This window comes from Salvelinus fontinalis, chromosome 32 (genome assembly GCF_029448725.1).
Source record: "Salvelinus fontinalis isolate EN_2023a chromosome 32, ASM2944872v1, whole genome shotgun sequence".
Taxonomy (NCBI): Eukaryota; Metazoa; Chordata; class Actinopteri; order Salmoniformes; family Salmonidae; genus Salvelinus; species Salvelinus fontinalis.
This window is the reverse complement of record NC_074696.1, coordinates 1,337,892-1,352,704: the sequence shown is the minus strand read 5'-3', so window position 1 is coordinate 1,352,704 and position 14,813 is coordinate 1,337,892. Positions and strand designations below refer to the sequence as shown.

The following is a 14,813-nucleotide window of genomic DNA, read 5'->3' as shown; positions in this document are numbered from 1 at the left end:
CATAGGGGTAGTCTAGTCCCACAGTAACACCATAGGGGTAGTCTAGTACCACAGTAACACCATAGGGGTAGTCTAGTACCACAGTAACACCATAGGGGTAGTCTAGTCCCACAGTAACACCATAGGGGTAGTCTAGTCCCACAGTAACACCATAGGGGTAGTCTAGTCCCACAGTAACACCATAGGGGTAGTCTAGTCCCACAGTAACACCATAGGAGTAGTATAGTCCCACAGTAACACCATAGGGGTAGTCTAGTCCCACAGTAACACCATAGGGGTAGTCTAGTCCCACAGTAACACCATAGGGGTAGTCTAGTACCACAGTAACACCATAGGGGTAGTATAGTCCCACAGTAACACCATAGGGGTAGTATAGTCCCACAGTAACACCATAGGGGTAGTCTAGTCCCACAGTAACACCATAGGGGTAGTATAGTCCCACAGTAACACCATAGGGGTAGTCTAGTCCCACAGTAACACCATAGGTCCAACAGTAACACCATAGGGGTAGTCTAGTCCCACAGTAACACCATAGGGGTAGTCTAGTCCCACAGTAACACCATAGGGGTATTCTAGTCCCACAGTAACACCATAGGGGTAGTCTAGTCCCACAGTAACACCATAGGGGTAGTCTAGTCCCACAGTAACACCATAGGGGTATTCTAGTCCCACAGTAACACCATAGGAGTAGTATAGTCCCACAGTAACACCATAGGGGTAGTCTAGTCCCACAGTAACACCATAGGGGTAGTCTAGTCCCACAGTAACACCATAGGGGTAGTCTAGTCCCACAGTAACACCATAGGGGTAGTCTAGTCCCACAGTAACACCATAGGGGTAGTCTAGTCCCACAGTAACACCATAGGGATATTCTAGTCCCACAGTAACACCATAGGGGTAGTCTAGTCCCACAGTAACACCATAGGGGTATTCTAGTCCTACAGTAACACCATAGGGGTAGTCTAGTCCCACAGTAACACCATAGGTCCAACAGTAACACCATAGACTGATATAGCTGGTGTGATGAGGAGTGGACAGCTAGAACCAGACTGATATAGCTGGTGTGATGAGGAGTGGACAGCTAGAGACAGACTGATATAGCTGGTTTGATGAGGAGTGGACAGCTAGAGACAGACTGATATAGCTGGTGTGATGATGAGTGGACAGCTAGAGACAGACTGATATAGCTGGTGTGATGAGGAGTGGACAGCTAGAACCAGACTGATATAGCTGGTGTGATGAGGAGTGGACAGCTAGAGACAGACTGATATAGCTGGTTTGATGAGGAGTGGACAGCTAGAGACAGGCTGTTATAGCTGGTGTGATGAGGAGTGGACAGCTAGAGACAGACTGATATAGCTGGTGTGATGATGAGTGGACAGCTAGAGACAGACTGATATAGCTGGTGTGATGAGGAGTGGACAGCTAGAGACAGACTGATATAGCTGGTTTGATGATGAGTGGACAGCTAGAGACAGACTGATATAGCTGGTGTGATGATGAGTGGACAGCTAGAGACAGACTGATATAGCTGGTGTGATGAGGAGTGGACAGCTAGAACCAGGCTGATATAACTGGTTTGATGATGAGTGGACAGCTAGAGACAGACTGATATAGCTGGTGTGATGATGAGTGGACAGCTAGAGAAGGAGACTATGTGACTAGACATCCTTCATGGGGTTTCGCTCACTAAAAGCCTTATGGGTGATTATTCAAGGGCCAGGGTATTTACACACAGCTGTGTAAGGGATTCAGTCATATGTATACACAACTGCACAAGGATAGAATAGATAGACATATAGAGACAGAGACAGAGAGGGAGAGAGACAGACAGACAGACAGACAGACAGACAGACAGACAGACAGGCAGGCAGACAGACAGACAGAGAGACAGGCAGACAGGCAGACGGGCAGACAGAGAGACAGACAGACAGACAGACAGACAGACAGACCTGTACGATCTCCAGCATCTCTGCCTTGCTGATGTATCCGTTCCCGTCCAGGTCGTACATGCTGAAGGCCCACTTCAGTTTTTGGTCCAGGCGGCCGCGAGACGTGACGCTCAGAGCAATGATGAACTCCCGGAAGTCTATCGTCCCGTCCCCGTTAGCATCAAAGGTGCGAAAGACGTGCTCTGCGAACTTGGAGGCGTCTCCGTAAGGGAAGAAGTTACCGTAGATCTTCTTAAACTCCTCCATAGAGAGGTTCCCGCTGGGGCAGTCTCTCAGGAAGCCTTTATACCACTCCTGGATCTCAGCTTCAGTGAAGTCCGTGCTCTCCAGCAGATCCTGCATCACCTCTGGGCGGAGTTTGCTGTTCTGCTTCCCCATTTTAGATGTTTTGGTGGTTTTAGCTGTGGAGGGAGAGGAAGGGGAAAGGGAGAAGAGAGAGAGGGAGAGAGAGAGTGATTAGTTCAGCTTCTCAACTGAGCTTGTTCAATGGGTCAGAGAGAAATAGGGAGAGAGACAAGTAACTGATTCACACAGGGTTTGTGTTGATATCTGAAAACAAATCATTGGGAAATGTCATACGGTCCCCTTTCAAACAGCAAAAAAAGATCACATTTTTGGCGGCATTTGCCTTTTATATAATCATTGCTTAGACGCAACTGAGCCGAGAAACATTCACCTTTGACCCCGTTGTTGTGACCGTTGTCATGGTAACCCCATGTTACAGCAAGCTCAGAATTATTCTGACAGAAAGGCACTGCTTTCATGTCTTCACATTCACAACAGGAAGTTAGCAGCTCGCCATACTTGTAAATAATTAGTAAATAACGCATTTGTATCCAATGCCCATCCTATTCAGACCTGGAGGGGGTATTGGGTGACCCTCCCACTGATCATTCTGGACATCGCTGTGGAGGATGGAGATATTGAGCTGCTGAGCAATTTATCAACTGTTTTATACATGGAAACATAATGCCTCTACATTATACCTTGATATAAAGGTACATGGAAACATTAGACCACATTAGACCTTGATATAAAGGTACAGGGGAACATTAGACCTCAATATACCTTGATATAAAGGTACAGGGGAACATTAGACCTCATTATACCTTGCTATAAAGGTACAGGGGAACATTAGACCTGATTATACCTTGATATAATGGTACTGGGGAACATTAGACCTCTACATTATACCTTGATATAAAGGTACAGGGGAACATTAGACCTCATTATACCTGGAAATAAAGGTACAGGGGAACATTAGACCATATTATACCTTGATATAAGGGTACAGGGGAACATTAGACCTCATTATACCTTGATATAAAGGTACAGGGGAACATTAGACCTCTACATTATACCTTGATATAAAGGTACAGGGGAACATTAGACCTCATTATACCTTGATATAAAGGTACAGGGGAACATAATGCCTCTACATTATACCTTGATATAAAGGTGCATGGGAACATTAGACCTCTACATTATACCTTGATATAAAGGTACAGGAGAACATTAGACCTTCATATACCTTGATATAAAGGTACAGGGGGACATTAGACCTCATTATACCTTGATATAAAGGTACAGGGAAACATTAGACTTCATTATACCTTGATATAAAGGTACAGGGAAACATTAGACCTCATTATACCTTGATATAAAGGTACAGGGGAACATTAGACCTCTACATTATACCTTGATATAAAGGTACAGGGGGACATTAGACCTCATTATACCTTGATATAAAGGTACAGGGAAACATTAGACCTCATTATACCTTGATATAAAGGTACAGGGAAACATTAGACCTCATTATACCTTGATATAAAGGTACAGGGAAACATTAGAACTCTACATTATACCTTGATATAAAGGTACAAGGGAACATTAGGCCTCTACATTATACCTTGATATAAAGGTACAGGGGACCATTAGACCTCTACATTATACCTTGATATAAAGGTACAGGGGAACATTCGACCTCATTATACTTTGATATAAAGGTACAGGGGAACATTAGACCTCTACATTATACCTTGATATAAAGGTACAGGGGAACATTAGACCTCTACATTATACCTTGATATAAAAGTACAAGGGAACATTAGACCTCATTATACCTTGATATAAAGGTACAGGGGAACATTAGACCACATTATACCTTGATATAAAGGTACAAGGGAACATTAGACCTCAATATACCTTGATATAAAGGTACAGGAGAACATTAGACCATATTATACCTTGATATAAAGGTACAGGGGAACATTAGACCTCATTATACCTTGATACAAAGGTACAGGGGAACATTAGACCACATTATACCTTGATATAAAGGTACAGGGGAACATTAGACTACATTATACCTTGATATAAAGGTACAGGGGAACATTAGACCACATTATACCTTGATATAAAGGTACAGGGGAACATTAGACCTCATTATACCTTGATATAAAGGTACAGGGGAACATAATGCCTCCACATTATACCTTGATATAAACGTACAGGGGAACATTAGACCACATTATACCTTGATATAAAGGTACAGGGGCCCATTAGACCTCATTATACCTTGATATAAAGGTACAGGGGAACATTAGACCTCTACATTATACCTTGATATAAAGGTACAGGGGAACATTAGACCTCTACATTATACCTAGATATAAAGGTACAGGGGAACATTAGACCTCTACATTATACCTTGATATAAAGGTACAGGGGAACATTAGACCTCTACATTATACCTTGACATAAAGTTACAGGGGAACATTAGACCTCTTCATTATACCTTGATATTAAGGTACAGGGGAACATAATGCCTCTACATTATACCTTGATATAAAGGTACAGGGGAACATAATGCCTCCACATTATACCTTGATATAAAGGTACAAGGGAACATTAGACCTCATTATACCTTGATATAAAGGTACAGGGGAACATTAGACCACATTATACCTTGATATAAAGGTACAAGGGAACATTAGACCTCATTATAACTTGATAAAAAGGTACAGGGGAACATTAGACCTCCTTATACCTTGATATAAAGGTACAGGGGAACATAATGCCTCCACATTATACCGTGATATAAAGGTACAGGGGATCATTAGACCTCATTATACCTTGATATAAAGGTACAGGGGAACATAATGCCTCCACATTATACCTTGATATTAAGGTACAAGGGAACATTAGACCATATTATACCTTGATATAAAGGTACAGGGGCCCATTAGACCTCATTATACCTTGATATAAAGGTATAGGGGAACATTAGACCTCTACATTATACCTTGATATAAAGGTACAGGGGAACATTAGACCTCCACATTATACCTTGATATAAAGGTACAGGGGAACATTAGACCTCTACATTATACCTTGATATAAAGGTACAGGGGAACATTAGACCTCTACATTATACCTTGATATAAAGGTACAGGGGAACATTAGACCTCATTATACCTTGATACAAAGGTACAGGGGAACATTAGACCTCATTATACCTTGATACAAAGGTACAGGGGAACATTAGACCACATTATACCTTGATATAAAGGTACAGGGGAACATTAGACCTCATTATACCTTGATATAAAGGTACAGGGGAACATTCGGCCTCTACATTATACCTTGATATAAAGGTACAGGGGAACATTAGACCTCAATATACCTTGATATAAAGGTACAGGGGAACATTCGGCCTCTACATTATGCCTTGATATAAAGGTACAGGGGAACATTCGGCCTCTACATTATGCCTTGATATAAAGGTACAGGGGAACATTAGGCCTCTACATTATACCTTGATATAAAGGTACAGGGGAACATTAGACCTAATTATACCTTGTTATAAAGGTACAGGGGAACATTCGGCCTCTACATTATGCCTTGATATAAAGGTACAGGGGAACATTAGGCCTCTACATTATACCTTGATATAAAGGTACAGGGGAACATTAGACCTAATTATACCTTGTTATAAAGGTACAGGGGAACATTAGGCCTCTACATTATACCTTGATATAAAGGTACAAGTGAACATTAGACCTCATTATACCTTGACATAAAGTTACAGGGGAACATTAGACCTCTTCATTATACCTTGATATAAAGGTACAGGGGAACATAATGCCTCTACATTATACCTTGATATAAAGGTACAGGGGAACATAATGCCTCCACATTATACCTTGATATAAAGGTACAAGGGAACATTAGACCTCATTATACCTTGATATAAAGGTACAGGGGAACATTAGACCACATTATACCTTGATATAAAGGTACAAGGGAACATTAGACCTCATTATAACTTGATAAAAAGGTACAGGGGAACATTAGACCTCATTATACCTTGATATAAAGGTACAGGGGAACATAATGCCTCCACATTATACCGTGATATAAAGGTACAGGGGATCATTAGACCTCATTATACCTTGATATAAAGGTACAGGGGAACATAATGCCTCCACATTATACCTTGATATTAAGGTACAAGGGAACATTAGACCACATTATACCTTGATATAAAGGTACAGGGGCCCATTAGACCTCATTATACCTTGATATAAAGGTATAGGGGAACATTAGACCTCTACATTATACCTTGATATAAAGGTACAGGGGAACATTAGACCTCCACATTATACCTTGATATAAAGGTACAGGGGAACATTAGACCTCTACATTATACCTTGGTATAAAGGTACAGAGGAACATTAGACCTCTACATTATACCTTGATATAAAGGTACAGGGGCCCATTAGAACTCATTATACCTTGATATAAAGGTACAGGGGAACATTAGACCTCTACATTATACCTTGATATAAAGGTACAGGGGAACATTAGACCTCTACATTATACCTAGATATAAAGGTACAGGGGAACATTAGACCTCTACATTATACCTTGATATAAAGGTACAGGGGAACATTAGACCTCTACATTATACCTTGACATAAAGTTACAGGGGAACATTAGACCTCTTCACTATACCTTGATATTAAGGTACAGGGGAACATAATGCCTCTACATTATACCTTGATATAAAGGTACAGGGGAACATAATGCCTCCACATTATACCTTGATATAAAGGTACAAGGGAACATTAGACCTCATTATACCTTGATATAAAGGTACAGGGGAACATTAGACCACATTATACCTTGATATAAAGGTACAAGGGAACATTAGACCTCATTATAACTTGATAAAAAGGTACAGGGGAACATTAGACCTCCTTATACCTTGATATAAAGGTACAGGGGAACATAATGCCTCCACATTATACCGTGATATAAAGGTACAGGGGATCATTAGACCTCATTATACCTTGATATAAAGGTACAGGGGAACATAATGCCTCCACATTATACCTTGATATTAAGGTACAAGGGAACATTAGACCACATTATACCTTGATATAAAGGTACAGGGGCCCATTAGACCTCATTATACCTTGATATAAAGGTATAGGGGAACATTAGACCTCTACATTATACCTTGATATAAAGGTACAGGGGAACATTAGACCTCCACATTATACCTTGATATAAAGGTACAGGGGAACATTAGACCTCTACATTATACCTTGATATAAAGGTACAGGGGAACATTAGACCTCTACATTATACCTTGATATAAAGGTACAGGGGAACATTAGACCTCATTATACCTTGATACAAAGGTACAGTGGAACATTAGACCTCATTATACCTTGATACAAAGGTACAGGGGAACATTAGACCACATTATACCTTGATATAAAGGTACAGGGGAACATTAGACCTCATTATACCTTGATATAAAGGTACAGGGGAACATTCGGCCTCTACATTATACCTTGATATAAAGGTACAGGGGAACATTAGACCTCAATATACCTTGATATAAAGGTACAGGGGAACATTCGGCCTCTACATTATGCCTTGATATAAAGGTACAGGGGAACATTCGGCCTCTACATTATGCCTTGATATAAAGGTACAGGGGAACATTAGGCCTCTACATTATACCTTGATATAAAGGTACAGGGGAACATTAGACCTAATTATACCTTGTTATAAAGGTACAGGGGAACATTCGGCCTCTACATTATGCCTTGATATAAAGGTACAGGGGAACATTAGGCCTCTACATTATACCTTGATATAAAGGTACAGGGGAACATTAGACCTCATTATACCTTGATATAAAGGTACAGGGGAACATTAGACCTAATTATACCTTGTTATAAAGGTACAGGGGAACATTAGGCCTCTACATTATACCTTGATATAAAGGTACAAGGGAACATTAGACCTCATTATACCTTGACATAAAGTTACAGGGGAACATTAGACCTCTTCATTATACCTTGATATAAAGGTACAGGGGAACATAATGCCTCTACATTATACCTTGATATAAAGGTACAGGGGAACATAATGCCTCCACATTATACCTTGATATAAAGGTACAAGGGAACATTAGACCTCATTATACCTTGATATAAAGGTACAGGGGAACATTAGACCACATTATACCTTGATATAAAGGTACAAGGGAACATTAGACCTCATTATAACTTGATAAAAAGGTACAGGGGAACATTAGACCTCATTATACCTTGATATAAAGGTACAGGGGAACATAATGCCTCCACATTATACCGTGATATAAAGGTACAGGGGATCATTAGACCTCATTATACCTTGATATTAAGGTACAGGGGAACATAATGCCTCCACATTATACCTTGATATTAAGGTACAGAGGAACATTAGACCTCTACATTATACCTTGATATAAAGGTACAGGGGCCCATTAGACCTCATTATACCTTGATATAAAGGTACAGGGGAACATTAGACCTCTACATTATACCTTGATATAAAGGTACAGGGGAACATTAGACCTCTACATTATACCTAGATATAAAGGTACAGGGGAACATTAGACCTCTACATTATACCTTGATATAAAGGTACAGGGGAACATTAGACCTCTACATTATACCTTGACATAAAGTTACAGGGGAACATTAGACCTCTTCATTATACCTTGATATAAAGGTACAGGGGAACATAATGCCTCTACATTATACCTTGATATAAAGGTACAGGGGAACATAATGCCTCCACATTATACCTTGATATAAAGGTACAAGGGAACATTAGACCTCATTATACCTTGATATAAAGGTACAGGGGAACATTAGACCACATTATACCTTGATATAAAGGTACAAGGGAACATTAGACCTCATTATAACTTGATAAAAAGGTACAGGGGAACATTAGACCTCATTATACCTTGATATAAAGGTACAGGGGAACATAATGCCTCCACATTATACCGTGATATAAAGGTACAGGGGATCATTAGACCTCATTATACCTTGATATAAAGGTACAGGGGAACATAATGCCTCCACATTATACCTTGATATTAAGGTACAAGGGAACATTAGACCACATTATACCTTGATATAAAGGTACAGGGGCCCATTAGACCTCATTATACCTTGATATAAAGGTATAGGGGAACATTAGACCTCTACATTATACCTTGATATAAAGGTACAGGGGAACATTAGACCTCCACATTATACCTTGATATAAAGGTACAGGGGAACATTAGACCTCTACATTATACCTTGATATAAAGGTACAGGGGAACATTAGACCTCATTATACCTTGATACAAAGGTACAGGGGAACATTAGACCACATTATACCTTGATATAAAGGTACAGGGGAACATTAGACCTCATTATACCTTGATATAAAGGTACAGGGGAACATTCGGCCTCTACATTATACCTTGATATAAAGGTACAGGGGAACATTAGACCTCAATATACCTTGATATAAAGGTACAGGGGAACATTCGGCCTCTACATTATGCCTTGATATAAAGGTACAGGGGAACATTCGGCCTCTACATTATGCCTTGATATAAAGGTACAGGGGAACATTAGGCCTCTACATTATACCTTGATATAAAGGTACAGGGGAACATTAGACCTAATTATACCTTGTTATAGAGGTACAGGGGAACATTAGGCCTCTACATTATACCTTGATATAAAGGTACAAGGGAACATTAGACCTCATTATACCTTGACATAAAGTTACAGGGGAACATTAGACCTCTTCATTATACCTTGATATAAAGGTACAGGGGAACATAATGCCTCTACATTATACCTTGATATAAAGGTACAGGGGAACATAATGCCTCCACATTATACCTTGATATAAAGGTACAAGGGAACATTAGACCTCATTATACCTTGATATAAAGGTACAGGGGAACAATAGACCACATTATACCTTGATATAAAGGTACAAGGGAACATTAGACCTCATTATAACTTGATAAAAAGGTACAGGGGAACATTAGACCTCATTATACCTTGATATAAAGGTACAGGGGAACATAATGCCTCCACATTATACCGTGATATAAAGGTACAGGGGATCATTAGACCTCATTATACCTTGATATAAAGGTACAGGGGAACATAATGCCTCCACATTATACCTTGATATTAAGGTACAAGGGAACATTAGACCACATTATACCTTGATATAAAGGTACAGGGGCCCATTAGACCTCATTATACCTTGATATAAAGGTATAGGGGAACATTAGACCTCTACATTATACCTTGATATAAAGGTACAGGGGAACATTAGACCTCCACATTATACCTTGATATAAAGGTACAGGGGAACATTAGACCTCTACATTATACCTTGGTATAAAGGTACAGAGGAACATTAGACCTCTACATTATACCTTGATATAAAGGTACAGGGGAACATTAGACCTCATTATACCTTGATACAAAGGTACAGGGGAACATTAGACCTCATTATACCTTGATACAAAGGTACAGGGGAACATTAGACCACATTATACCTTGATATAAAGGTACAGGGGAACATTAGACCTCATTATACCTTGATATAAAGGTACAGGGGAACATTCGGCCTCTACATTATACCTTGATATAAAGGTACAGGGGAACATTAGACCTCATTATACCTTGATATAAAGGTACAGGGGAACATTCGGCCTCTACATTATACCTTGATATAAAGGTACAGGGGAACATTAGACCTCAATATACCTTGATATAAAGGTACAGGGGAACATTCGGCCTCTACATTATGCCTTGATATAAAGGTACAGGGGAACATTCGGCCTCTACATTATGCCTTGATATAAAGGTACAGGGGAACATTAGGCCTCTACATTATACCTTGATATAAAGGTACAGGGGAACATTAGACCTAATTATACCTTGTTATAAAGGTACAGGGGAACATTCGGCCTCTACATTATGCCTTGATATAAAGGTACAGGGGAACATTAGGCCTCTACATTATACCTTGATATAAAGGTACAGGGGAACATTAGACCTAATTATACCTTGTTATAAAGGTACAGGGGAACATTAGGCCTCTACATTATACCTTGATATAAAGGTACAAGGGAACATTAGACCTCATTATACCTTGATATAAAGAAAATCAGGACAAAGGACATGATAGCACCTCGTGTAAACAGGGCTATAGAGGTATTAAGAAACTCACTACTCTTCACCACACTGACATAAACAAACACACGTTTCTTGTAGCTGAACTTTCAACTTGACAACCACAGACACAGCTCGCGGTTTTCCTCTGTGCAGCGCTGCATGCCTGCAGAATCAGATGCACAATGAACACTTCCTGCTCACTGCAGCGACTCTCAGGTTTCTGTGTCTTCTGGCTTTGCACATAGATGCACCAGATAAACAGTCATGTCTCATCTAGAAACTCCTACTGTAGTCAATGTCTTGTCTCCTCTGAAACTCCACAGCAAAATGAATAAACATAATTGACCAGCTGATCTGACCACATAGATTTGAGCAGGTGAGAAGTCTGGCAGTGAGATGACCTGCTGCTGAGCTTTACTGTTTTGAGACAGTGAGAGGCTGTTCTTCCAGGCGAGAGGGATAATGAGAGTATGAGATCGTAAGCTAATGTCACGTCAGGACATAGCATACAGCAGGCAGAAATAGATCGACAACAGATCTGCGTGTTCTAACTCCTGCCCTCTACCGTGTGCATCTCTCTCCTCTCACTGTGGAGTTGTCAGTCTGTTGCTATAATAGAAGTCTAAACTGCCATTCAGAGCATCCTTGGCATCAACATCAAAACATCCTAGTCTTGAAGTGTTGTAAAACTCAGAGAGCAGAAAGCAGATCCCATCCATGTCTTGACCTAAAAATGAAGTGGTCCGTCAGGGGAATGGACTGCCCTTGGCCCCCCCCTGCCATTTAACAGCCCCCCCCCCCCCCCCCCCTCCGCCATATAAGATGCTTATGTTTTAAAGAGCGAGGAACATGCTAAGAGCTCCTCTGACTCAACCTGATAGAAGTCTAGGAGCTGCTCTGACTCAACCTGATAGAAGTCTAGGAGCTGCTCTGACTCAACCTGATAGAAATCTAAGAGCTGCTCTGACTCAACCGATAGAAGTCTAGGAGCTGCTCTGACTCAACCTGATCGAAGCCTAGGAGCTGCTCTGACTCAACCTGATAGAAGTCTAGGAGCTGCTCTGACTCAACCTGATAGAAGTCTAGGAGCTGCTCTGACTCAACCTGATAGAAGTCTAAGAGCTGCTCTGACTCATCTGATCGAAGTCTAGCAGCTGCTCTGACTGAACCTGATCGAAGCATAAGAGCTGCTCTGACTAAACCTGATAGAAGTCTAAGAGCTGCTCTGACTAATCTGATAGAAGTCTAGGAGCTGCTCTGACTCAACCTGATCGAAGCCTAGGAGCTTCTCTGACTCAACCTGATCGAAGTCTAGGAGCTGCTCTGACTCAACCTGATAGAAGTCTAAGAGCTGCTCTGACTCATCCTGATCGAAGTCTAGGAGATGCTCTGACTCAACCTGATCGAAGTCTAGGAGCTGCTCTGACTCAACCTGATAGAAATCTAAGAGCTGCTCTGACTCAACCTGATAGAAGTCTAGGATCTGCTCTGACTCAACCTGATCGAAGCCTATGAGCTGCTCTGACTCAACCTGGTCGAAGTCTAGGAGCTGCTCTGACTCAACCTGATAGAAGTCTAGGAGCTTCTCTGACTCAACCTGATAGAAATCTAAGAGCTGCTCTGACTCAACCTGATAGAAGTCTAAGAGCTGCTCTGACTCATCTGATAGAAGTCTAGGAGCTGCTCTGACTCAACCTGATCGAAGTCTAGGAGCTGCTCTGACTCAACCTGATAGAAATCTAAAAGCTGCTCTGACTTAACCTGATAGAAGTCTAGGAGCTGCTCTGACTCAACCTGATAGAAGTCTAGGAGCTGCTCTGACTCAACCTGATCGAAGTCTATATGTTATGTATATGCAGTGCTTCATTTCATCTGGATCCTACGGAACAGGATCCGACACCTCTCTGTTTTGTACTGTTTCGAGCAAGCTTATTTGTACTGTTTCGAGCAAGCTTATTTTCCACCATAATTTGCAAATAAATTCATTAAAAATCCTACAATGTGATTTTCTGGATTTTTTCCCCTCATTTTGTCTGTCATAGCTGAAGTGTACCTATGATGAAAATTACAGGCCTCTCTCATCTTTTTAAGTGGGAGAACTTGCACAATTGGTGGCTGACTAAATACTTTTTTGCCCCACTGTAAATTGATATAGAATCAGCTTGATCCCCTCTGTTGAAGACGCTTGGACCTTGTTTTTTGATATTTACAGCGGTATTGTTAACAAACATGCCCCCATAAAGAAAATGAGAATTAAAAACAGGTTCAGCCCCTGGTTTGACCGTGATCTGGCAGAGTTACTCCACATCAAGAATTCCAATTGGCGAAAGGCTCGTCACACGGATACTCACGCTGACTGGCTCTAGTTCAGGCAAATGAGAAATATGTGCACTCAGGCTATCCGGTAGGCCAAAGTTAGTTACTTTAAGGAGCAGTTCTCTCTCTGTGTGTCTAAACCCAAGAAGTTCTGGAGAACGGAGAAATAAGACCTGGAGAATAAACCCTCCTCCTCACAGCTTCCCATCTCCCGTAATGTTGATGATGTGGTTGTTACTGACAAGAAGCACATGGCTGAGCTCTTTAATCACCACTTCATTAACAGGATTCCTATTTGACTCAGCCATGCCTCATTGCCCTTCCAACATTTCCTCATCTCCCACCCCTTCTAATGTGACTCGCCCCAATGCTCCTCCCTTTTTTCCCCCAGCCCCGCTACAAAGTTTCTCCCTGCAGGCGGTCACTGAGTCTCAGGTGCTAAAGGAGCTCCTTAAACAGATGGTTTAGACCCTTTCTTCTTTAAGGTTTCTGCCACTATCATCGCCAAGACTATCTCTGACCTTTTTAACCTGTCAATTAGGATCAAGTTAAAGGCCAATTTCTATTTTGCCCTGTTTATCAAAAGTGTTGGTAAAACCTGTTAATAATCAACTGACTGGCTTTCTTGATGTCTATAGCATTCTCTCTGATATGCAATCTAGTTTCCTCTCATGTTATTGATGTGTCACTGCTACCTTAAAGGTCCTCAGTGATGTCACCATTGCCCTTGATTCTAAGCAATGTTGTGCTGCTATTTTTATTGACTTGGACAGAGCTTTTGATACCGTAGACCATTTCATTCTTGTTAACAAACACGCCCCCATAAAGAAAATTTGAATTAAAAACTGGTTCAGCCCCTGGTTCGAGTATTGGTGTCTCTGAGGGGTCTTTGTACTGGTTTGCTAAGTACCTCTCTCAAAGTGTGCAGTGTATAAAGTCAGAACATCTTCCGTCTCAGCCACTGCCTGTCACCAAGGGAGTACCACAAGGCTTG

At 41.0% G+C, this 14,813-nt stretch overlaps 1 protein-coding gene across 1 annotated transcript in view; it reads right to left on the bottom strand.

Moving 5' to 3' along the window:
• Positions 1-14,813, bottom strand: part of LOC129830618 (neurocalcin-delta A-like) — a 115,569-nt gene that overhangs the window by 21,631 nt on the left and 79,125 nt on the right. The window contains exon 2 of the mRNA XM_055893181.1: positions 1,953-2,353. Coding sequence (XP_055749156.1) covers positions 1,953-2,330 — 378 coding nt within the window. The 5' untranslated portion in view covers positions 2,331-2,353. The remainder of the gene's footprint in view (positions 1-1,952; positions 2,354-14,813) is intronic.